Source organism: Jatropha curcas, chromosome 2 (assembly GCF_041381405.1).
Source record: "Jatropha curcas cultivar XTBG-Jc1 chromosome 2, XTBG_Jcur_1.0, whole genome shotgun sequence".
Lineage (NCBI taxonomy): Eukaryota > Viridiplantae > Streptophyta > Magnoliopsida > Malpighiales > Euphorbiaceae > Jatropha > Jatropha curcas.
Genome location: NC_143152.1, coordinates 24,288,456 through 24,314,753, shown reverse-complemented (window position 1 = coordinate 24,314,753; position 26,298 = coordinate 24,288,456). Strand labels below are relative to the sequence as shown.

General features: G+C 30.1%; 3 protein-coding genes across 7 annotated transcripts; all 3 read left to right on the top strand.

The window, feature by feature from the left end:
• The first annotated feature begins 1,281 nt into the window (after nt 1-1,281).
• Nucleotides 1,282-10,732, top strand: LOC105636249 (uncharacterized). Of its 5 annotated transcripts, none has more exons than XR_005177229.2 (10): nt 1,282-1,585; nt 1,697-1,790; nt 2,063-2,182; nt 2,276-2,324; nt 2,502-2,601; nt 2,723-2,784; nt 2,973-3,031; nt 7,798-7,893; nt 8,989-9,119; nt 10,593-10,732. XR_005177229.2 is itself a non-coding variant. In XM_037636347.2 (9 exons), exons 1-9 carry the CDS (start codon nt 1,434-1,436, stop codon nt 9,061-9,063), a joined length of 807 nt encoding a protein of 268 aa, XP_037492275.1. In that variant the 5' UTR covers nt 1,282-1,433; the 3' UTR covers nt 9,064-9,459. The 5 variants fall into 5 exon arrangements, 2 of the variants coding, with proteins under 2 accessions (XP_037492275.1, XP_089573936.1); XR_005177230.2 differs by lacking the exon at nt 10,593-10,732 and adding an exon at nt 9,284-9,459; XR_005177231.2 differs by lacking the exon at nt 10,593-10,732 and adding an exon at nt 9,226-9,459.
• Nucleotides 10,733-11,005: 273 nt separating this feature from the next.
• Nucleotides 11,006-12,235, top strand: LOC105636250 (uncharacterized). The gene is made up of 3 exons (XM_020680195.3): nt 11,006-11,145; nt 11,239-11,344; nt 11,677-12,235. Exons 1-3 carry the CDS (start codon nt 11,083-11,085, stop codon nt 11,772-11,774), a joined length of 267 nt encoding a protein of 88 aa, XP_020535854.1. The 5' UTR covers nt 11,006-11,082; the 3' UTR covers nt 11,775-12,235.
• Nucleotides 12,236-23,910: 11,675 nt separating this feature from the next.
• Nucleotides 23,911-25,205, top strand: LOC105636248 (uncharacterized). The gene is made up of 3 exons (XM_012219477.4): nt 23,911-24,140; nt 24,217-24,322; nt 24,903-25,205. Exons 1-3 carry the CDS (start codon nt 24,078-24,080, stop codon nt 25,013-25,015), a joined length of 282 nt encoding a protein of 93 aa, XP_012074867.1. The 5' UTR covers nt 23,911-24,077; the 3' UTR covers nt 25,016-25,205.
• Nucleotides 25,206-26,298: the final 1,093 nt, after the last annotated feature.

The following is a 26,298-nucleotide window of genomic DNA, read 5'->3' as shown; positions in this document are numbered from 1 at the left end:
ATTATATTTTATTATTCGATTGGATATATTTATCAAAATTATTTTTTAAATAAATACATATAAATTATTAAATATTTCAAAATTTTAAGTTTTATCTTTTAAAATTTATTTTTTAATAATATATATATTAATGAGACATTTAATTTTTATATTTTATTTTTTAATTTATTTTCTAATATTTAATTCTATTTTATTATAATTTAAAATACGTTATCAGGAGAGATAAAAAAAATAAAGGCATATTTTATATAATATTCTTTGTATTCTCAGTAACTTCATATGAAATTTTGTTTTAATATTATAAAAAATCTAAATAATATAAGAAAAAAAATTTTTATATTCACATTAATCTTATATGAAATTTTATTTTAATGTTATAAGATCAAAATTATAATATTTTATTTAGGAGAGAGATAAAAAAATTATATTTTTTATAATATTCTTTTTATTCACATAAATCTCATATAGAATTTTGTTTAAACCTTATAAAAATCTAAATAATATAAAATAACAATTATAATATTTTATTTAGGAGAGAGATAGAAAAGAGAAAAATATTTTTTATAATATTCTTTATATTTACATTAATCTCATATGAATTTTTTTAATATTATAAAAATTTAAATAAAATAAAATAAAAATTATAATATTTTATTTAGAAGAGAGATAAAAAAAGAAAAATAATATTCTTTATATTTAATCTCATGTGAAATTTATTTTAATATTATAAAATTTAAATAATATAAGACAAAAATTATAATATTTTATTTAGGAGAGAGATAAAAAAAAAGAAAAATCTTTTTTTATAAGATTAAATATTTTATATTTAATCTTTTTTTATAATATTTTTTATATTCACATTAATCTCATATAAAATTTTATTTGAATGTTATAAAAATCTAAATAATATAAGAAAAAAATTATAATTAATATTTGATATTAAAAAATAAATAACAAATATAAATAACAAATAAAAATGAAAAATGATATAAAAAATTAAATAAGTACAAAAAATGAGTATATTCAATATACAACATAAGTCTTAAATAGACTAATAATAATATTAAAATAGTACATAAGAAAACACGAACAATCCTATAAGGACAAATAAATAAAAATACGGATGTTTAAAAAATGACAGTAAAATTTTAAGTATAAAGTTTCTCTTCTTATGATAATTCTCCGCCCAAGTGTAATAATATCAGTTTAACCGCAATAATAAAAAGATAAGTAAGAAATTAGGATTCTCATGGCTAACTATCAACTAACTAAATAAATAATTTAAAACTCTTGCTCCAATTACATTCATCAATTTTCCGTTTGAACAGTGAAAAGAAACACAAAAGAAAGAGCAATAATACATTATACATATACAATTTAGCCGCGGTGCGTATTCTGAACAGCAATTCTTGCAGTCAGAAAGGATTGGGGCTATGGCGGAAGATCTAGTGCTAGACACGGCGATAAGAGACTGGGTGTTGATTCCTTTGTCGGTAGTTATGGTTCTCATCGGAGTCCTCCGTTACTTCGTCTCCAAGCTCATGCGTTCCTATCCAATCCCTGATGCCAAGATCGTTAAAGAAGGGTAAATTTTAAATCCTAAATTATACCCCAATCTCTCTCTCTCTCTCTGTATATGTATCCATCGACTAATATATATATATATATATATATATATATTTTTCATGAATGTCAGTCAAGTAATTGTCAGAGCTCGGAATTTGCGCTCTGGTGCTAATTTCATACCTCCAAAGTCGTTTCGTGCTCGAAGGGTTTATTTCAGTAACGAGGTTTGCCTTTTTGCCATTTTTTCTCCATTTTTTTGGGTTGTGTTAGTATTTCTAGATGATATTCTAATTGGAAAATTAGAAAATTTATTTCTGTATGGATGTGACTTGAAATATGCTTCAACTCAATTTTGGTTGAGGAAGTTATACTGTTGGAAATTATTTAACACCATGATTTCGCTTAACTAAGTCGTAAAACTGATTAGTTCTAATTACCATTTTATTCTTTTTTTCTTTTTTGGGTCTCTAACATGCTTTGGATTGAATTTTCATAGGAAAATGGATTGTTACATGTACCGAAAGGGCAGGCGCAAAACGCACAAGCACAAATGTTTTCTGATCCAAATATGGCCATGGATATGATGAAGAAAAATCTTTCAATGATTATTCCTCAGGTATTGCTAATTAAATGGAATATTCTCATGCTGTGGCCTGCTTGACATTAGGTGATTGCCATTTGTGATTTGTAAATTTTTCCTGTTGGCCAGACTCTTACTTTTGCTTGGGTCAACTTTTTCTTCTCTGGATTTGTTGCAGGTGTGTTTCTTTGTCATTGTGTTGGTTTTCTGAATGCTTTAGTTTGTGTTAAAACACCCTATGCGCTGTACTAGCTTGTCAATATCAAGGACTAATCACATTTGTCCTCACAACTTTGGTGATGTTCTTTTGATACTCTTTGGAACTCTGTTAATGACCTTCTCTTGCTCCTCTCAGCCAAGATACCTTTTCCTCTGACTCAGAGGTTCAGATCTATGTTGCAAAATGGGATTGATTTAAGCACTGTTGATGTCAGTTATGTCAGTAGTCGCTCATGGTATTTCTCTGCCTTTATGAACAAGAGGCTTCATTGTTGTTCAATGAGTATTTTAATTCAAATTTTGGGCATTTTGTTAACTAATACTATCTGATTATACTTTACTACTTTCTTTCTCCAGGTATTTCCTTAATTTGTTTGGATTAAGGGGCTTATTTAGTCTCATTCTCGGTGAAGAAAATGGTTAGAACCTGTTTATAAGATACATAGCTAGGTTGTGTATTGTAGACGTATAACTTAAATCTGCATGCTGTTTCCTTCATTCAAAATTACTGAAAATGTATTATCTAGATATTTGCATACTAAGGTTCTGTATGAATTACTTCTATTTTTTAAAATCACTTTATGATTCTTACTTTTATGAATTACAGCTGTGGATGACACACAACGTATGATGCAAATGAGTGGGTTTGGCCTTGATCCAACAAAGGTGCAAGCTTTAGCTTCTCTATGTAGCATTTTGGGCTTCAAAATTTTAAATTGTTAAGTTATAATTACTCACTGTTTTGTGCTCTGCAATTTCTCTTGCTATTTTGTGTCTAATTCAATAGTGTTCTTGATCAGATAGCTATGGTTCTAGTCACTTTACTTGTGGCCATTGATTTCCGACTTGGTCTAAACAAGCAGTTTGAACTGCGTTTCCTGTCAGACCTATAGTTTCTCCCATTTGGTCATGCTCATAACTAGTCCTACTTCTGTCAAAGTCTGGTGATCTGCATTGGGTAATGGTCAGACTAATTTCTTAGCATGTCAGACCTAAAGATTCCTATCAACAGTTTTAGAAGTCTAACCTGCAAATTTCATCGGGCTATGATGTATGGTTATGAACATGACAACAGAGGATACACTACTTAAATGACGTAAGGATATGAGATGTGCATAGAAGTTAGAGGGGATGGACTACTTAAAAGATTTGTAAAGGTCATAAGATTAGTTTAATGTTTAGAATGCTAAAATGTGGATGCATTAATCTTTTGTTTCATCAAGATTAATAAATTTTTAGTCATATGAAAGATGCATACAGGAAACTCCATCCTACAAAATAAAGAGTCTGTTCATAACTTAGAAATAAAAAATGTCCATCTATAGCAGAAATTACATTTTGCACATTGTTTGTAATAAAATGTTTAGTATCAAAGTTAAACTAAAACCATCCATCAACAAGCATCATACTCGATTCATTATAAAACGTTTAGCCTTGCCTGTGATTTTTTATATGGCAGTTCTTTTCTTTACTAATAGGTGCCCAGGGGGTATCCAATCAGGTCTCCATTGCAAGTCCAACAATTGCAAAAGTTACATCAATCATATCTAAACTTGTCTTATCTTTTCTTTGACATACTCAGTCATGTCCTAAACATGCCAAAGGTGTGTATAATTTTTTGTTGGGCATGGTTGGCATGTGATAATTGTCTGGGCATGCACATTTGTCTAGCATGTACTGTTGACAATAGTGTGCCCTTCCAGAGAGGCTTTTTAGTGCTTTATAGCATCAAAGCTGCAGACAAGGTTGTGAAAATGTTACGGTTCCTTGATATGGATTGAGTTATGGGACAGATGGAATAATGGATCTGAACAGGAAGGAGAAGGATGGAAGGGAAGTTTCTTTTTGCAGCCTATGATTTTAAAGGCACAAGCTCGTTTGGGAGAACTTGTAAAACTCTTGAGTTTAGAATAAATACCGATGGAGAAATAACTATCCCCTACGAAAAAGGAATCATAATAATTATGGACGATCACCCTCCTACAAGTAAGGGAAAAAATCAAAACTGAAACAATAACTGAAAATCCACTAAAACATGAAAGTATCCACTAAAGCATGATAGCATCACTAAGAAAATGCTAACTTAATCTTGTTAACCTGGTTGTAACTTCTTCTTTTTACCATGCGTAAACCTCTTGTACCTCTTTAAGGGCCTGCTAACAGAGAATGGGAAAGATATCAAAGCCACCACCAGAGCAATAGTATTTGTTTGTTAAGCAGTTACTCCCGTAGTTAATTGCATTGTTTTCTGCATGAAACATAGAGAAAACAAAAGGAAAGAAAAAAAGGAACCTGGTTAATTCATTGACTTAAATATTTACATGAGTAGATGCCTTTGGTTTGTGGAATACTATTCGTAAAACTCATAGATTTGTGGAGAATAATATGGATTACCATTGAAGTTTTGGACAACAATGGCCTATATATTAAGTAAATTCCAATATCATGCCCGTGAAAGATTGCATTAATTCTGGTTTGAATGATGGCTTATGACCGGGGGAAAGTTTAGGGCTGTAAACAAGCTATGCTGAGTTGAATATTATTAAGCTCGAGCTTGGCTCGATAAAGGTGTACTCAAGCTCAAGCTTGGAAGCTTGTTTCAATACAACAACAACAACCAAGCCTTAGTCTCAAACTAGTTGAGACATCTTGTTTACAATCTAAAGTTAAAATCTTTTTTGCCACTTTACAAGTTTGAACTCTTGCTTGAGCTATGAGCAAGCTCGAGCTCGACTCGTTAAGCTTCATTGAACAAGCTTTTTCCGAGTTGAGTCTTCAGCAGATCATGAGCGTTTTGGCTCATTTATAACCTTAGCTAAGCATAGTTGTTAAAGAGGCATGCTTCAGGAGCAAGGTGCACTGCCAACTCTAGGGCAAATAATGTGAATGAGGCGTGTACTTTTTTGCTAGCTCAGTTAAGGAGGCATTGTACATGCCTAGTTACACCTTTGCTACTTCACTTTTAGTATTAAGAAAGTGGAGAATGTGAAATTATAACAATTAACGTTTGCAAATGATGTCTTCAATCGTCCAAAATTTTACAGTTGTTATCATATATGTGTAAAATTAAACTTGTTCTAGTCCACTATTGATTTGGGCAATCTATGTCCCAAATTTTTGGATAATTTCCGATATGTATAGACTTAAGTATTCTCTTCCGTCAATCAATTGAATGTAGCAAATTGTGCCCTAAGTCTATCACCATGTATATAATATACAATCAATTAATTAGAGTGAATCATATCTCCATTCTTCCCACTTCATAACCATCTAAAAACACATTCTTCAATTCCATTTTTTTTCTCAACTCAGTTTTTCTACTTTATTAGTTTTATATATTATTCCAATTTTGTGGAACATAGGATTTCGGTTAAAAATACTTATATGATTGGCCAGGATTTTGATTGTTTTATGTTATTATTTTTAGTACTTGTTTTATGTAGAATTAGGTATCTTCTTATACTGTGCGCCTGCTGTTGCTCAGGCGCATTGATGTGCTTGCACCTTTGATCAGGCTCCAGGACCCCCTTTTCACTGTGCACCTTTCATAAGTATAAGCCTGGTTCTTGGGCTAGACCCAGCCTACTTCAAAATTTTTATGTTTCCTATCTTGATGTCTATTTGTAATTTGGGTATTTCCATATATTTATAGAACACATATTTATTCACATATGCTTGTTAACAGATTTTATAGCATACACTGGTATGCTAGCTATATGCTATATGCTACGCGGAAGGGTTATTACAGTGTTCTTGGTCAAATATCCTTTAGTTGATATAGTCAAGGCATTCATGAATATTCAAATTCGAAGTGTTGAGCTTATAACTGTGGCTGAAATTTAACTTTAGGGTTTATTAGGGAAATTGTAGCGGATTTCTCTTTTTAGGGCTTTAGCGCTTTACTATGTGCCCATTTAAACAACTTAGATGCTGACCTACTGTTTTTACCCTCAGAATCAGAAGCAATTTGGTAATTTTTGGCTTTGCTGGAAAATCTCTCTGTTTCTTTAGGAGTCCTTGTTTTTAAGTTTTATTTTTGCCTTTATCAGTTCCTTCTAGTTTATAGTGGGAGTCTATAAATCCTTAGAGGATGAGGACTAATTTAGAAGTCCTTTTTAGCTAAATGTTTAGGATTTTGGATCTAGATTTTGATGAGGGCTGAACTTTAGGCACAGTCCTGGATATGTGGTCTAAAATTTTGCCTAGGACATATGCTTTTCTAGCAGACCCAATCTCACCCTAATTTTTGAGACGAGTATTGTCACCTAGGAATCTTGAAGACACTAAAAAGAAAAAGAGATGGCAGCATAATGGTTTCCAGTAGCCTTCTTGATTCATTCACTTTAGGGTCTACATTTACCATGGTTTGATTACCAATACCAACAATATGACATCGTAATAAACAAATATTTTTATCTAACAAAATAATTAAAAAAAAATGAAATTTCAAAAATTCACTATTGATTCAAGTATATGAAACAAATAAGTGTCATTGTTTTGATTGATGGAAGAACAAACTACACAACCCAACTCTCCCTCTCTCTCTCTCTCTCCTTTCTTTCTTGGCATTTCTTTTCCCGGGAAGACAGTAATCTTACAAATATATCTTGTCTTTTAGGTTTAGATAACTTTTATGAAGTAGCGTCAAGCATTGCTGCCACTTCCATTGACAGCCTACCTCTTTGACCTCGTTCATTCTCATGTTTTTCATGTGGCGATAGTCATGATATGGTGCTCCTATATGTTCACGTGATTGTGATCACAATGGGCATTCTCATCATGCTTTGTCTTTTAGGTTTAGATAACTTTTATGAAGTAGCATCAAACATTGCTGCAACCGCCATTGGCAGGCTAATTCTGTGAACCTTGCTCATTCTCATGTTTTTCATGTGGTGGTAGTCCTGATATGGTATATGGTCAAGTGATCATGCATCACATCAGGCTTTGTCATCATGCTTTGTCTTTTCAGTTCATCTTAACCCTATGTCCAATTAGGTATCCAACTTTTATGAACAAGATGGCCTGCTTTCTTCTTAGCTTTAGACACATCTCATGCATAAGATGCTTGATATATGCTTTTCTAGAGTATCTCTGATGTGACACCAAAAGATACTCTTTCTTTCAATTTCAACTCTTGATTCCAGTTCTATCGGACTGAGTTTAGATCTGTTACAGACTGATTATATTTTGAAATTTAAAAAGCAAAAACACTAATTAGCCAATATTGGTTTTGGACTCTTATGTGATCTAATTTGAGAATGTTCCTGTGCTTGAAAGGCTTCTTTATTAACTGTATGTATAGCACAAGCATGAAAATCGCCTTGATGAATTTGTACTTTGTGAGTTGTTACTTGTCTAATCATTCTTAAATAAATTGCACTGTTCTTGTCTTGCAATTTTTCTACCTCTAATACTGTTTGTGTTATTTTCAGAGTTTAAGTGCTGAGAAAGACAGTCTTGACATAGTTCAGCATGAATGGGCCCTACCCAAATTTGAGCACCGGGCTGAAGCTGTATTGAGAAAACTTGTGAGTTGAACATGGCCAAATATGCAAGTGGAAGCTAAATGGTTTATGCACATTGCCTTTCCATTTCTTTCATGCATTTTCAGTGGAAGTTTATTGCTTGCTTGAAGCTGATTGCGATTTAACAATTTATAAGAATGGTGAATCTGTCAGTATTGAGATTGACTTCTAAGTTGACTGTAACCATAGAAGAAATTTTTGATGTTTCATGTTCTAATGTTCTCTTTTCTAGCACCACACATCTAATCTTTAGTCTTCTCCATCTGCATGCACTTGCAATTGCATCATGATGGCTTGACAATCATACTGTAAAGTACTTAGTTTTTATTTAGTATTTTTTTCAAGTCAGTGAACAATTATTCTTGGCACCTGTGTACTGCATTTTTTTTTTTTTTTGTAATTTTTAATTTTAGACCTTATTGATTAAATTAAAGAATAAGGCTCCATTTGTTTTTGAAAATAATTTGTTTGGAAATTACTTTTTAAATTTTTTGCTGTTTGGGTGCTCAGAAAAACCAATTGATAGAAATATTTTCTTGATCAAAGGGAAAATTAAGTCATTTTTTTTTAAGAGGAAAATATTTTTCGTGTATTGATGAATTTATTAATTTATAAGCACATTTTTTTTAGAAACAAATGAAGCTTAAACGAAATTTACTCAAGGAGCTGGATGCGGAAGTATATTTTTTATTTATATTTTTATTTGTGTACCTTTCCCTAGTATTTTTAATCAAGGAGATTGAAGTTTCTGGGGCTTCCAGAAGATATCAAAGGCAAGAACAATAATATTCTTATCAGGAAAATTCTCATAAGGGTAATTTAAGCTTAGTAAACGGGTTAGTGAACTGACCAAGAACACCCTTGAACTCTCTATTGTAACGATATTTACCAAGCGGGGTCTTGGAATTACTAGAGGAATCAACATCGTTTTCATGCACTGTCTTTCTTTTCCTTTAGAACATTCTTCTAGCACTAACACTCTTGTTTTGCCTAGCGAGCAAGTGCGCTTTCCTTTTGATGCCTGAACTGTTCTTTGCCCATTCTCTTCACTTTCTCAGTACTATGCATATTTTCTTGTTTACCCCTACTGCCTTACAGGAAGTCAGAAACTGTATGCTTCCTTCCAGTGTGCCTTTTGACCTAGTAGCAGTAATGTCATATAACTTCTTATGATGTGGCTGCTCATGGTACAAGATTTCTATCAGAACAAGGTCCAGACGTATCTTAAGGTACTTTATGGACATTCCTGTCATCTCTTGTATTTGATCCATTTGAATGTGTCTCATTTTTTTATATTTCTTTTACGATCCTCTTGCTGCTTCTTGTCGACATAAGATCCTTGTGTTCTAATTTGCAAACGATGTTGATGATAACCCATGTTGAATGGAAACAGAAATGAAGCAAAGTGGATATGCAGAAACGATATGGAGACAACATTTAAAATATAATTTTACACGGAAACAGTGTTTTATATAGGAAAACAGATACTAGAAAAGGTTTATGTCTACGGTTTATGTCTAGGAGTTTTAATGCATTATAAATGATAACCATCCACACCAATTGAATTTCCATTGATGTCCATATGCTGGAGTGACTAGTGATAAAGATCAAAGCTTGGAACTGAATATTCTAAACCTTCTACGTATTGCTCCTCATCATCTCCCACCCACAGGGACTTAATCGATCCAAAATAAAAATTTAAGGATTTAATGGATCCAAAGAAAATTATAAACTCTTAATTAATACAACTAATTAAGTTCTAGGGGCAAATTGAATATTCCCCAGTTATACTCAGAAAAATCAAGTTTAGCTTGACAATTGAGCAAAAGCATGAAAATTCATATTAGTCATATTGACTTGCCTAGACTCAGTTTTTGCATCCATGCATCAAACCAATTCTTGGTAGAATGAGGATATTTGACTGTTCATTGAAAAAAACAGATGAAAATAATATTTAAAAGAACTTTATTTTTGTTAGTTTGGCCATAAATGGACTCGAATCTAAGCAAATCTAATTTATTAGCTTCAACCGTTATTTATAATCAATAAGATTTGTATATATTTGATGTATAGTCTACTCATGTACCATTAAGGGTGAAATGAGTTAAGTCGAGTTCGAACCTGTTAAGCTTGAAACTCGATTTAAAATTCAACAAATCTGAAAATTTTTTAGGGGCTCGAGTTCGACTTCAAGCTCAAGCTCAAGTTTAACTTGAAAAATAAGTTTGAGCTCAGCTCAAGGTTCAAGTAATTTAAAATAATATTTTATATATATATATATTGAGCTGCAATTGAAAATTTTTTAGGCTTGAGCTCGACTTCAAATTCGAGTTTAATTTGAAAAATTTTAAACTTGAATTCAGTTCAAGGTTCGAGTGACTTAATATAATATATATATATATATATATATATATATATATATATATATATAAAAGCTCGATAAGGCTTGACGAGCTTTCGAGCTAAACATTATTAGGCTCGAGCTCGGCTCGATTGCTAAATTAGCATGCTTGAATTGAGCCCTTTTCAATTTTTTTTTATCCGAGCTTGAATAGCTCGCTAGCCGGCTCGATTCATTTACATCCTTGTGTACCACATCAATTAAATATTTTTTAAAAACTTTTTATTTTTTTAGTGAATAGTTATAAATATTTTTATTTTAATTAAAAAATTAATTTTAATTGATTTTGGTGCATGGATAGCCCATAGGACGAGTGAAAGAACTGGCTATCCAGAGTCCAGACCAACAAATGGATAGGGGAAAACGGTGCTTTTGACAATGGCTTGGGTTTAAGGGAGGAAAGGTGTGGAGCCCATATATCACGTGGAGAATGGCATAATGGCCACGTAAGACAAATAAAGACTGCTTTTAAAATCTTCTCTAATCCTCTCTCCACCAATTATCATTCTCTTCCCACGTGGGACATTGGGCCCCACAAATGCCATGATGTCTTTCGATCATTTTTCCTCTCCTTTTTCATTTTATTATTATATTTTAGCTGGAAAATACTTGTAATTTCTACCAGGTACCCATCTTCTCCACTATAGTTTATATATATATATTGAGCCCTTTCGGCTGTTCTTAATTGATCTAGTTTCTTCTTCTTCTTATTTTTCTCTATATATTTAACGTTTACTTTCTTTGATTTCTATATCTTTGCCTCTGGAATCTTTAACTCTAGCTAGGGTTTAATGACACTAAGCAGAGGCAAGGCCATGGGTGACTCTTCGTCTGCTGCTTCTTATATCCACACGGTATATAGATATTTTTTTACAGGTATTCTGATATTTATATGATATGATCAATGATGATGATGATGATGATGATGATGTATGTTGGGTTGGCAGGTGCACCATCTGATAGAAGAGTGCATCCTATTTAACATGAGCAAAGAAGAGTGCATGGAAGCTCTTTCCAAGCACGCCGACATCAAACCTGTCATCACTTCTACAGGTTACTCTTTTTTCTTCTTATTACCAATTTTCTCTTTTTTAACATAATAAGTTAAAATTTTTTTAACTATGTCAACATGATAATACATAGTATTTTCTTTTTTAATTATCATAATTTAATGAGCTACACAACAACAAAAAAGTTCTTCCTATTTCATAAATTCTTTTCTATCCTACTCAATATATCTTTGGAGATAAAAAAAATAACTTTTTTTATCATAATTAAATACTATTTTCTTCACTTTGAATAACCATATATCTTGTTAGACTTCAAATCTTTCACTTTGAATTCACTTTTATACTTGAAAATTTTTATATTTGTGTTTCACATAGTGTGGAAGGAGTTGGAGAAAGAGAACAAGGAGTTTTTCGAGGGATATAAGAAGAGAAGGGAGGAGAGAGCTAAAGCTGAAAGAGAGAAGAGGACATAACATCCATCGCAAAGTCGAAAACACATGATTGCTAAATAATGATTCGTACAAGAATAGCACTAATGGGTCACTCTGTAATTTGTATGGAATTCTAAGGGTAGTTAAATAAAAAGGGTAGGCAGGCAATAAAACCCACTCACCGCTGCGGCTCGGTGGTTTTCTCTTTGCTGTTGCATGGTAAAATGACGTCGTACCGCAGCTAGCCATGTTAATTAAGGAGGCGTGATCCACGTGGAGGTTGCATGGAGTAGATGTCAACGTGGCAGGGCCAGCAGTTGTCTACTTGTAAACTTGTTTTGAAAATTTCTACTGTTTGTATGTTGTTTAGGAAATGTGAAATTGGGGACCATTTGAAGGGGATTGCGGGTGTCACTGTCTCGACCCTTTTTGTCTTGGTTTTTAATCAATTTAGGTTACTGCATGTATTATTTCAGATAAAAAAACGAAAACATTTCTATCCACTGCCTAAATAATTTTTGCCGTCTATGAGTGACGGTGTTATTTCGATGGAAAAAGAGAAAAATAATAATAAATTTTACATGCAAAATTACTATATAGAATTAAAATTTTCTTTGTTAGTAAAAAAAAATGCATATCTACCATTAGATTTAACATTTTGAAATCCATAGATTTACAAATATTTAAATGACTTTCTACCTTTGAATTCATTTGTTATTATATTATTTTTGAAATTTAAAAAGACATCAATACATTATATCAATTACTTTTTAACGAACAAACCAAGAATAAAGAATAAATTTAGAATTATATTCCAGTCAACAAAATATTTAGAATATATTTGTAGTCTTGAAGATAAATAAAAGTTAGTCTAAAGAAAATAAAAGAAAAATTAATAACATAAAAAATTTATTCCTTCCATCCTATTTTGTTTGCATGGTTTGACAAAATACGCATATTAAGAATTTAGTCAATAAAAGTTATTTTGTTTGTTTTTATCCTTAACTCGTTAAGATATTAATAAAAGTCATTCATTTAACGAATAATCATAAAGATTATTATAGAAAAAATAATTATTTACACATCTAAATTTAGAAATCTTGCAAACATCTAAAAAAGAAATAACAATTAAATAAAATGAGACCGAATATTTTGTTTGGAAAAAAAAAAAGAAAATATAAGAATAAAAGACTACTTAATGGCTAACCATATAAGTTGATACGTTTGAGGTGTCACTTCAATAGAATTTTGTATTTATACATAATTTTTTAACCTCTATACATTAGAAAAAGCCAAATTTTACGGCTTCAAAAAATAAGAATCAAAACCCAACCTTATATTTAAGGTTTCGGTTATGAATTGGAATTAAAAATCATTAATCACGGTTATATTAGTTTTAATCGGTTGGATTTCAATTTGGTTTCGATTCGAAACCCAATCATATTCATACTTAGAGAGAGCAAACTAAGTTAGCTGAATTGATTTTACTATAGTTAGTTTGTTAATGAATGAATGAATTTAGAGATGAGACATAGCTTATTTAAGAATTTCTTCGTACATAGCCAATAAAACCCGGTCGTTCGTGGATTGTGGTTGCATGGATGAAAGAACCATGTAAGGGAGGCGTGATCGCACGTGGAGATTGCATGGAATAGATATCCACGTGGCATGGTCAGCAGTTGTCGGTTTCTAAGTTGTATATTAAAAACAACCGATGTTTCTGTTTGAATGTTGTTGAGGAATGAGAAGTGGGGGACCATTTGAAGGTGATCAGTTGTCATTGTCTCAACCCTTTTTGTATTGGTTTGGATCCATTTAGGTGACGGTAACGGTAACGTCTCGCAGATAAAATTAACTGTTTTACAAATTATCACAAGCAGTGTTTCACAATGATTTTTTAAAGTAATTTTTAGAGTTTTGATCAGTCAAAACAATAAATCTATATTTTATAGTATTCGGTAACATATTGTTTGAACTAACTTTTAGAAATTTTAATAGCATTTTATAAAAAGTTAACTCATGTAACGTTTAGTTTTCAGTATTTTACGAAAAACTACTAAAACAGCTAATTAATAACCAAACGCTACTAAAACAACTAATTTTGTTGAACAGACCCTTAGTAGCTTTCAACCGTTTAACTTGTGTTTCAACAAATGTTAAAAAGAGTAACATTTCCTAATATGCTTCCTCAAACTTTATGCACTCCAATAAATGGTACATTATCGAACACTATAAATAATAAAAATCTCAAAAACCGTTGCTGAACGGAATCTCAGTCAAAACAATCAACAATAAGGGGTGAGCTAGGTTCAGTTTGGCACGATTGGAAAAAATTTTCAAATTAAATTATAAATTGCTGGTTTGAAAAAATTTCAATTCAAATTAAACTATTTAATCAACGAAATTAATTTAAAACAAACTGCAATAAAGCATTTATTGGTTTCTTTTGGCTTGCGGTTTGCTATCATTAAAAATACATTAATGAATTTTTTTTTTTTTTTGAAAACTTACATTACGTTAATGAATTATATTACTCATAAAATATAACTAAAATATTAATGAAAAATTTATATTATTTTTTTAGAATGAAAAATTAAAAAAGAGAACGATTATTTCGTCCCAGAGGCTTTACAATATTAATTATCTCGTTATTATATTTTTATATATTAGGTATTTGATTTCTGCAGTTTAGTTCTGTCTTATTAAATGGTCATTCCATCCAAAATCATATGTGTTTTCCATCAAAAGAGGCAAAAAAAACAAAAGAGATGAGAGAGAGTTATTTTAAAATGCAAAATTATACCTTAAGCTTCTTTTCTCTAGCTCTCTTCTTCGTGGTCTTCCTCCTCTTACCACCACAAGTTAGTCCAAGGGTCCATTCGGTAAAACTAATTGTTTTAATAGTGTTTAGCTATTATCTGTTTGAATAGTTTTTCACAAAATGCTAAAAATTAAATATTACATAGGTAAGTTTTTTATAAAATACTACCTTAATATCTAAAAACTAGTTTAAATATTATGTTGCCCAACATGGCAGATATTTACGTAGTTCATTACCAGAATGTGTTTATTGGTCCTACTTTCCTAGGACTTGTGAAGGTCGGAGGCTTGAGATTATCCAAAAAAAAAAAAAAAAAGGTATTTATCAAAAGACAAAGATCTAACAAAAAGCAGTTTGTTTACACTTTTTCTTCGCGATTCACATATACTCAAAGTCTAAAACCCAACCATTTAGATTCTTTCGTCTCTCTCTTTACTCTCTGTATTCTCTTTAAAGAACTGAGAATTCCTTCTCTTTTTCTTTCATTTTCTCTCATTTTCTTTTCTTTTCCTTCTCATTTTCCTTCACAATGCCAATCAACAAGGAGCCATTTATGACTCCTCCCCTCACCCATAAGTGGGCGGACTTTGGAGGATCCAGATCGATGCCGTTAATTAAGGATCCAAATCTTGATGGAGATCGGTGCCGTTAATCGACTCCAAGTCCTGTGCATGCTCAGCCACTAGGTCAAAGGTTTTATTTTTTTTTTATTTTTTTGTATTTTCAATTGTCTGTTTCCTTTTTTTCTGATTGGGTTGTACAAAGATGGCATTTGAATTGTTTCTTATTTTTTATTTTTTTGGTTTTGGATTATGATGGTGGATTGTGGTTACCATTCTTGAAACTTAGTTGAATAATATGCTGTAATGGTGGGTTGGATTTGATTCACTAGAAGTAGTAATTTTATGGAATTTTCGTTTGATATTTTTTTGAGTTTATATAGTTGCAAAAATGGAGATTTGGAGAGAAGCAAGAGAAGAACATTGATACTAGCTTTACTTTTATCTTATCTAAAGGGTATTTTTAGTCTTTCCTAGACGTTTGATGACAAAAAAATTATTAAAATTAGATGGAAGGATCATTTGGTGATATGAAATTAAACCTAAAGACAAATACCTAATGTACAAAAATAGGAGAAAAAACAATTAATTTTATAAAATCTGAAGGACGAAATTTAATATAGAAATTTTCATTAAAAAAAATGAATGACGTTTAAATATCGTTATTTTTTGTAATTCAATATAGAAATTCAGTAATTTGTAAAGTCTTGAAAATGAATTTCCTGTTAATTTTTCCAGAAAATATTTTTTGATAAAAAGTTAAAATTTTATAGCTTAATTTTAATCTTTCTATATCTTTTTTTTTTTAATAAAAGGAAGCTGCTAAATTGTACAAAATGTGCCTAGCACAACCCCAGTTGAGTTGGGGTACATTTGCAAATATACTGTCAGTGAGTGTGGAGAGAAAAAAGGGAGAAAACGCTCAGTGGTTGGAAGGAAAATTTTGCGCGGATTTACCCAAAGATTGTCCGGGATCTTTGAAACGACAGGCAGTAAAAGTTGTCGTTAATAACGAGTGGGAGTAGTTTTGATTTCTAATCCAAAGCTTTCGAATTCTATGAGTAAAAGAAAGAGAGATGTTATATGCAACACGTCTGAAATCCTATAAAGGCTTTAGTCTTGCAGAATATACACGTTTACTTGAAGCTTGTGCCCAGTTAAAATATGTGTCTCAAGCCAAGCTAATCCATCAAAATCTCGTTAAACACACCCCAAATTCTAAATATTATGACCATTTTCTCTCTCGCTATTCCCAAACTTTTCGCGAGGATATTGGCGAAGAAGAGGAAATTCTCGTAGTAGATGTTGATTAGAATTTTACGTTCCATTTATAGCAAATGAATTATGGTTATAGAATTTATTTTTAAATAAATTTAACATATTTAGTATACTACAATTTAAAATAAGAAATTCAATTGAATTCCATAAAATTAGATTTAGAATAATTTTTAACTGAAAATTCATTTGTTTTTATTTTCTAAAATATCCTTGATATAATAATTTAATAAAAATAATAATATAAATAAATACACTCATATTTCACCCTAATTAATTAATCATTAATTAAATTTTAAAATTTCATAATTTAAGTCCTTGCAAATGTTTAAATTTAGTTTTCAATAATAGACTAAAATATATTCAAAATTAAAAACTCATTATGATTCAATGTATAATCATAGTCATGTATAATAATAACTTCATACTCTTTAACAGAAAAAATATTAAAAAAAATCTAAAAAAAATATAATTAGTATTAAAAATTCTAGAAAAAAAATATAATTACAGTGAGATATATAATAAGAAGGGAAAAAAGAAATGATCATTTTTGTTTTATATATAGCAATAATATTAGCACAAAAAAGTAGCAACATCAAAGTCTTTTTGAAATAAATTAAACCCATTAATAATTCATCAAGCAATAAGAGAAGTTGTAAAGTGCAACAAATATGTCCCAATTAACAAAAATTTTAGTGGGCAGTTTATACTGTAGCATTAATTAATTAATTATATATTATGCAACATACTTCAGTGAAAGTGTTCATAATGTCATTAATAAAGATAATATAATTAATTATCAAGGTCATTGATATAATTAATTAATCTATATATATATATATATATGTTGGGCCCTTTCAACCAATTAAGAGAAGATTAACACAGAGGAAAAATAAAAATGGGACACACAGAAATTTAAATGGTTCACCCTCAACTGTTTAGGGCTACGTCCACGGGACTCCGAATAATTCTTCTACTATTAAAAATAGTAGGTACCCAGAGAGAGTAATACAAAAATAGTAGTACACAAAGTGTTTCCCAAAAACACCCCAAAATAATCCTCACTATTTTTCTCTCCCCTAGTTTTAGGAAACCCATCCTAAAACTAGAAAACTCTCTCACTACATTTTCTCTCTTATTTCTTCTGTGTGTCTTGAGATGAGCTGAGCCATCTCCTATTTATAGGAGAGGTGATGTGAGAGCCGTGTGTGAGTCACACACGGCTTTCCATTTAGTCATGGTTGGTTGCCAACCTTTCTTCTGTTTCAAATAACACGTTTTTCTCTTTTTTTTCTTTTCATTTGTGTGTGGGTCCCACTTGAGTGGGCACCACCACAGCAAATCTCCCCTTGCACACTTGAGTGGAGACGTTAGCCATCATCTCCCCTGCAGCTATAATCTATTAGATCTGCCCACCATCTTGTACCGCCGCTACAACTTTGCGGAACACGTCGCCCGACCTCCTTTTGTCGGGAAGACTTTAGACACAAGGCACCACCTGCAGATCTTTTTTCGGTCTTGGTCCTGTTGTTACACAGTCACACCGAGATTTTGGATGCATGCTCGAAAGCCCATTCCTCATGAGTCTTCTCTTCTGGTTTAGTTCAACTAAACACAGGCAAACACATTTTGATTACCATAAGGAGATATCTCATTTCTCCATATATGGTAATTTTCACCATTTAGACTGATCATTTTGCTTGTCCATTTTGACTTTGTGCAGAATATCATCACCATCATTAACTGTATGCATGAACAGTAGTATACGTGAATAGTAACTGTATGCATGAATAGTAACTATACACGTGAATAGTATTTGTATGTGAATAGTACTTGTATGCGTGAATAGTACTATACGTGAATAGTGTTGGGCTTAACATGACGGGCTCAGCAACAGTAACGCCAATAATAACTATTCACCATCAACCGCGAGTTACTATTTTACTATTCATTACTAAGTCGATTTTGCAACGTCTTTCCGAGCGGACAGCACCAATGGACTCGTCGTAATTTTCTCTTCATCGTAGTATATTTATTTTTCAAATATATCCACGGATCCAGTACCTCTATCTGATCGGCTGAACCTGTCGAAACCTTCGGCTCTGATACCACTTGTTGGGCCCTTTCAACCAATTAAGAGAAGATTAACTGTGACATCCTGGACATCAGGGGGCATCACCTTAGGCGAATCCCACATCGGCTACGGACGAGGTAAACGATCTATACATAAGAGGGGTAGTCTCTAACTTTGGTAGGCGCCTTTTGAGTTGGGAGAGTGGGTGACCCCTGGCTCAAAGGGACAAAACCGTGAGGTGTAGGGACATCCGGGGACTATGCCAAAGCGGACAATACTTACCAAGGGTAGGGCTATGACATTAACGCAGCGGAAAAATAAAAATGGGACACACAGAAATTTACGTGGTTCACTCTCAACTGTTTAGGGCTACGTCTACGGGACAAACTCCGAATAATTCTTCTACTATTAAAATAGTAGGTACCCAGAGAGAGTAATACAAAAATAGTGGAACACAAAGTGTTTCCCAAAAACACCCCAAAATAATTCTCACTATTTTTCTCTCCCCTAGTTTTAGGAAATCCATCCTAAAACTAAAAAACTCTCTCGCTACATTTTCTCTCTTCTTTCTTCTGTGTGTCTTGAAATGAGCTGAGTCATCTCCTATTTATAGGAGAGGTGATGTGAGAGCCGTGTGTGAGTCACACACGGCTTTCCATTTAGTCATGGTTGGTTGCCAACATTTCTTCTGTTTCAAATAACACGTTTCTTTTTGTTTTTTCCTTTTCATTTGTGTGTGGGTCCCACTTGAGTGGGTACCACCACAACAATATATATATATATATATATATATATATATATATATATATATATATATATATATATATATATATATATATATATATAAATATATATATATAAAGCAATCTTTTTTTCCCAAGAAGTTGACATGTGGCACTTCTTAAATGAATGCTCTTGTCACATAAAATTTTTGGTGATGACATATGAGATTATAATGCCACGTATGACTCTTAAATTTTGATAGTGTTATATAGAATTTAATTATTAGTTATATTGTTATATAAATATTGAACTATCATTCAATTATCATAACTAATACATATTAGTAAATAATTATAATTATTATAATATTGTAACCTATCTTTCTCAATTAAAATTACATAATATCGATCTTAATTGCCATTCAATTATCATATTAATATGTATTATAACTTATCTTTTAAATTAATATTATTATAATATTGACCTTGAATATCATTATAATCAATTATAGTTATCATTTATTATTACAAATGAAAATGAAAATTTTATATTTAAAGGAATGATATAGGAGGTTAATGGTGAAAATATTTATTAATAGTTTTAATAATAATGAATATCTAAACGTTTCAATATTTATTTGTCTTAAAATTGCAATATATAGTTTTTTTATTAGTTTTAATGATAATATATTGAATTGCCATTAATTGCTTATTACTAAACTATAAATAGAGAGAGCTCTTTGAGGTTTGGTAAAATAAATTTTTTTTTATAATTTCAATAATTCTTATACAATTTCTTTTTGACATTGATATATTTTTTTTTCTCTTCTAATTTCTATTACTCTATCAAATTAGAAAAACTTTGATAAATCATAAGAGAAAACGGTTTATATGAAATTATCATTAAAAATAATATATATACATCTATGATTAAATTTCTATTGTCCATTTTAATTTATTTATTTTATTATTTTTATTATCGTCTAAGAAATTTTATTAATTTAAAAATAAATTAAAATCAATGATTTTTAATATATATTTCCTTTTCTTTCAATTTTATTATAGACATTAATTTTTATATAATTAGTCTAATGTTTGGAATTTGAAATAGATGTTCTTTAATTTAAATAATTTTCAACGAAATTAATAAATATAAAATTAAAAATATTTTAAATTATAATTTTTTTAATTAAATTTAAAATATTATCACAATATCTCTAAGATTATAGATAAAGATATATACTGTGCATAGGACAGGCATGCTGCTAGTCAATAAAAATGTTTACCCAATTTCATAGAATTTAAATCCATGTTTTTTTTTTCATTTTAAATATAAAATTTTGAATTTTCAAATGAATTTTGTGGAAATCATTTATTCCAAACTGATTGTATGTAACTAGCTAGTTTTCATTTCTCATGGAAGCATTCTGATTGCTTTGAAGTTCAGTTCTTTGAACTTATATGCAAGCTGTGAATTTGGAATTTGGAAGATATGAGAAAGCAGATTGAGTAAATCTAATGGCGTCTCCTCAAACTATGAAGTACTCTTTTAATCCTATCTTGTGGAAAGATAGATATCCATTATGAAGATACATTTGTCCTCTCTTCTAAGAAGACTATGCATTGACCAATGGATTTTGTGATTAAAATCAGAGGGAAGGACTATACGATATATAATAAAATTAAAATATAAGAATATTTTGATGTATTTTTAAAAAAATAAAGACAGACTAGTTTATTATGCCATTGTGCAAGGGTGCGTTAGTAAATTTTTCCAAATAGATTGAAGAATATATACTGAAGTTGGTTAAAGGAGGAAAATTTCGAGGGTGTTGCGCCCACATATCACGTGGAGGGTGGCATAATAAACCACTTTTTTTTATATTAAATATTATAAATACTTAGCTAAATTAAATATAGAATTTATAATTATAATTAATAAGAAGTTAAATGATGTTTTAATAAATCAAAAGAACTATTTTTTTTTAATATTAAAACTAAAATTAAAAGAAGCCATTAGATTGTTCTACTTAAAGATGACCTTGGCAATAAATAAAAGTCTTTATAGTAGTAACTAATTCTTTAATTAACTTGAACGATAAAATAATTTTTCTAAATCTTCTATACTTAGATTGTTTTTCCAAAGAATTATTATTATGACATACATAGATGAATTTCTGCCACTATATAATAACATCAATGAAGCAACAAACTGCATTACTAAACTCTATTGATTGAAAATATACATCTATAAATTAAGATTTAAATTCTCTGACAAAATAAAAACAAATATAATATCTTTATTTAGTACCAAACTCATAAACAAGTGATCAAACTCGCAAAAAAAATTCAAATATGTATACAAAATAATAAAAAAAAAAAGAAAGAAAAAAATATGTTAGAGAAAAATAGATCTAAATTTATTAAAAGCGACTAAAAGATGAGCGGCGAAAGAAAAAATGAAAAGTAGAGAGATAGTGCTTATTAACGGAGATAGCTCCAAACTAAAATTAGGTTTGATGGACTTAAAAGAAAAGATGAGGAGATAAAATATTGGCTTGTCATCCCAACGTGCATAATAAACCACTTAAAAAAAGACAAATAAACCACTTAAAAAAGACAAATAAACCACTTAAAAAGATAAATAAACGCGCAAGAAAAACTTAAACTGGATTCATGGCCTATTTATGGACTAAAGCAATGAAATTAAGGATCTATATAGTATAAAAAAGTAGGATAGTTTGCCTTATATGGAAGCCATGTGTAAGTAGCACAATTTGCCACTTGGTATTATTTTGGAGTATAGACGGATATTAGAATTCTAACACAATTTATCACTTGACAGTAATTTGGATTATAGAATGACATGTTAGAATTCTCACACAATTTACAACGATTGTAAGAAGATCAGTTGTTTTATATTTTCAAATGATCTCTTTATCAAAATAATATCTATAAAAAAGATTATCTCTAGCATTTAATAAATTAATATAAATTTATTTCTCCTTACAAATCAATTAATAAGTAATCCATACTACTTTAAAAAGTGTGAATAAACAATATATTACTATTAAATAAATAATATATAAACAATTTAAAAATATAAATTGGAAAATATGAGATATGATAATTTTTAAAAAAGTAGGACATTGACACGCTTAGAATATACTACACTAAATAAGTAATACATTAATATTTCAAATAAAGAAATAATCGTTTATAATAAATTATAAACATAAAATAAAAAATAATAATTTCTTATTTCAATGACACAAAAAGAAATTTAGAACAAAAAACAGTTATTTTATATTGGTAATAATAATAAAAAAACATCGGTCGATTAGCTTGGTGTATTGAATAATCTCATATACTAGGAGTTAGGTTGCAGAGAGACGGGACACGAGATACAAGAATGTACGGGGTATTATAATTTTTAAAAAATGTAAGATATCTACACGCTTAGAACATAGAACACTAAATAAGTAATATATTAATATTTCAAATAAATAAACAATCATTTATAATAAATTATGAGTATAAAAAAAATACATAATTTCTTATTTCAATGACACGAAAATAAATTTAAAAAAAAACACTTCATTTTTTATTGGTAATAAGAAAAAATATTGGTTGATTAGCTTGTTGTATGAAGTAGTCTCATATATCAGGAGTTATGTTGCATGGACATAGGACACAAGATATAAAAATATACGGTATACAATAATTTTTTAAAAAAGTAGAACATTCATACGCTTAGAACAAATTACACTGAATAAGTAATACATTAATATTTTAAATAAATAAATAATTATTTATAATAAATTATAAATATAAAATAAAAACTTAATTTCCTATTTCAATAGCAGAAAAACAAATTAAAAAAATGCACTTCATTTTTTATTGATAATAAAAAAAAAAAATCTTGATCGATTAGCTTAGTGTATGAAGTAGTCTCATATATTAAGAGTTGGATTCCACGGACACGGTACATGAGATATGGGAACGTATTTAATACACGATAAATTTTTAAAAAAGTAGGATATTTATACGCTTAAGACACACTACACTGAATAAGCAATACATTAATATTTCAAATAAATAAACAATTATTTACTATAATCATAAACATAAAATAAAAAATACTTAATTTTTATTTTAATATAATTGTTTAAATTCTCAAAATTTTTATCATTATTGAAAAATACTTTAATAGTGTGCATGTATTTTTTATATAGGTCATACTATGTGTGGCTTTTGCTATTGCATACCTTATAAAAGGTTTCTCATGATACTTAAAAAGGCATATCTTAGCATTACAATTTTTCAGTACATCTTAATGAGATACAATTTATTATTTTATTATATAATTTAGCTATTTTTGAATGATATTATAAAATATTATTTCATCATTTAATATTATTCTATATATCACGTGAGTTCTAACATTAATTTTTATTAAAGTTAGAGTATTTTTTACTGTACATTTGGAAGGAAAAAAATCAAAATACTATTTAAGAAATCTTTGATTTCAATGGTTTGATTTCATCGTACACCTATCCAGCAAATAATTTCCGAAAGGCTACTTTTAAGGTCCCCCCTAATCTTTTCTCCACCAATAATAATTCTCGTCTCACGTGGGAATTTGGGCCCCACAACTTACCACGATGTCATTACGGTCATTTTTGTCTCTTTCATTTTGGAGTACCGTCTTACATTGTTAAGGGAGGATTTGTGATTTTCGTAATTCGGACCCTTTTGGCTTTTCTTAATTCTTCTCCGCCTTCTTGCTCTCCTCTTCTGTGTGTTGAATATTTATTTTTCTTTAATTTATTTTTTGATTCTACATACAGATTATTCTTTACCTCTGGAATCTTTAACTCTAGCTAGGGCTTAATGACACTAAGTAGAGGCGAGGCCATGGGCGACTCTTCTGCAGCTGCTTCTTATATCCACACGGTATATATAGTTTTTACTGGTATTCTGATATTTATATGATATGATGATGATGATGATGGTGGTGGTGGGTTGGCAGGTCCACCATCTGATAGAAGAGTGTATCCTATTTAACATGAGCAAAGAAGAGTGCATGGAAGCTCTTTCCAAGCATGCCAACATCAAACCTGTGATCACTTCCACAGGTTAGTATTTTTTTTTTATTTTAAATTTACTATTTTTTCTCTTTTTTAATCTAACAAGTAAAAAAATAATAAATTATGTGAACATGATCATAACATATATTTAAATTTAAACTTTCCTAAATCATGATTTTTTTTTTTTATGTCTCACTTAAAATTCAAATTTAAGACTTCTTCATGAAAAAATTCAAAATTTTAACAAGGCGGAAATAAAATTTTATTTAATGAATTCTCTTTTTTTAACTTTAAATTCTATTCCATCAAAAAGAAAATTAATTCTATATCTAATCATTAGAATTTAAATCTTAAATAAAAATACTTTGTCAGCCATTGAATTTAAATTTTTATTTATTTTAGTATAAATATATTAAATAATATATACACTTATTTTAGTACAATTTTATATTTAATCAACAAAATCGTTTTTTATATAAAATCTAACTTTTTTTTTACAGAAATTAAATCTTAAATAATTTTGTACAAGCAATAACATAATCGATTTCAATTATGATGGCATGGGATATTAGGATCATATGATGAGATATAGAGATGATAATCATATAATGGTATTTGCGTGTGACAGTATGGAAGGAGTTGGAGAAAGAGAACAAGGAGTTCTTCGAGGGATACACGAAGAGGAGGGAGGACAGAGCGACAGCTGAATGGGCGAGGAACGGCACAAGATCCAATGCATGATTCACGATTAATAATTCTTCCAAGCATAGATATAGTTCCACTAGCAGCCAACTGGTTCATTCTGTAATTTGTATGGAATTTTATGGGTATTTAAAAACCTTAACTTAATCGTAGCTGTGTTATGAAATTAACGAATGTCTGTACTGTTATAAATTTGTATTTTTAATTATTAAAAACTCTATTTTCTTAATTTATATGCGACTCTATTTTTCATATTAAATTTATAATTATATATCTATGTATGTATGGATTCTCATCAATAGAATTGACACTCTTGCATTTTCTCGTATTCTCTCTTTATATTTTTTTATTTTTTTATTATTTTATAATGCGTTATTATCATAATTCATTCTACTGCTTTGATTTCGTACTGTCACATTCTTAATCAAATAGTTTAAAGTGGGTCGGGATAACTTATAGCCACGATAAAATTTAAGATCCGTGATTTTTAATTTGCTTACATTAAAAAGGTAATTCTTTATATATTATTGAATATTATATTAGTTTGATTAATCATGGTCAAATATTCAATTATATTTTAATTAAATTTAATTAATAAGAAATCCAATAAGTTTACCAAGTTTGAATAATGTTATTGCTCATAAGATAAAAGATTGAGATAATAGAATACTTTGAAATTATGTGAGATCGTGTAAGGAATTCATGAATTCGTATTACAAATTATAATGGACAATATTACAATAATCAATGGCATAAAACATTGTGCCTTTTGTTAGGATATCGACTCTGATACCAGTTGTTGGGCATCAGCTCTGATACCACTCGTTGGGCCCTTTCAACCGAGTAAGAGAAAATTAACGCAGTGGAATAATAAACTTGTGACACACAGAAATTTACGTGGTTCACCCTCGACTGTTTAGAGCTACGTCCACGGGACAAACTCCGAATATTTTTCTTCCACTATTAAAAATAGTAGGTATACAAAGAGAGTAATACAAAAATAGTGGCACTCACAGTGTTTTCCAAAAACACTCCATAATAATTTCCTCACTATTTTTCTCTCCCCTAGTTTTAGGAAACTAGATAACCTCTCTCTCTACATTTTGTTTCTCTCGTTTCTGGTGTGTCTAAACTGAGGTGCATCTGCCTCTATTTATAGGCAGGTTAACGCGTAGGAACGCGTTTAATGAGCCGTGTACAACTCATTCAAGTTGCACCGCCCATGTGCAGCAATTCAAAGCCATCACTATTGAACTGGCTGCTCCTATTTTGTTCTTACTTTCACACATGTGGGTCCCATTTGAGTGGGCACCGCACAACAA

What these genes read in the sequence shown, in the direction of transcription:
- LOC105636248 (XM_012219477.4), top strand. Translation starts at nt 24,078, where the DNA reads ATGACACTAAGTAGAGGCGAGGCCATGGGCGACTCTTCTGCAGCTGCT. An exon ending in CTGCTTCTTATATCCACACG is followed by an intron (nt 24,141 to 24,216) that starts GTATATATAGTT and finishes GTGGGTTGGCAG; the next exon opens with GTCCACCATCTGATAGAAGA. An exon ending in ACCTGTGATCACTTCCACAG is followed by an intron (nt 24,323 to 24,902) that starts GTTAGTATTTTT and finishes TGCGTGTGACAG; the next exon opens with TATGGAAGGAGTTGGAGAAA.
- LOC105636250 (XM_020680195.3), top strand. Translation starts at nt 11,083, where the DNA reads ATGACACTAAGCAGAGGCAAGGCCATGGGTGACTCTTCGTCTGCTGCT. An exon ending in CTGCTTCTTATATCCACACG is followed by an intron (nt 11,146 to 11,238) that starts GTATATAGATAT and finishes TTGGGTTGGCAG; the next exon opens with GTGCACCATCTGATAGAAGA. An exon ending in ACCTGTCATCACTTCTACAG is followed by an intron (nt 11,345 to 11,676) that starts GTTACTCTTTTT and finishes TGTTTCACATAG; the next exon opens with TGTGGAAGGAGTTGGAGAAA.
- LOC105636249 (XM_037636347.2), top strand. Translation starts at nt 1,434, where the DNA reads ATGGCGGAAGATCTAGTGCTAGACACGGCGATAAGAGACTGGGTGTTG. An exon ending in GGGTTTATTTCAGTAACGAG is followed by an intron (nt 1,791 to 2,062) that starts GTTTGCCTTTTT and finishes GAATTTTCATAG; the next exon opens with GAAAATGGATTGTTACATGT. An exon ending in TTGGCCTTGATCCAACAAAG is followed by an intron (nt 3,032 to 7,797) that starts GTGCAAGCTTTA and finishes TGTTATTTTCAG; the next exon opens with AGTTTAAGTGCTGAGAAAGA.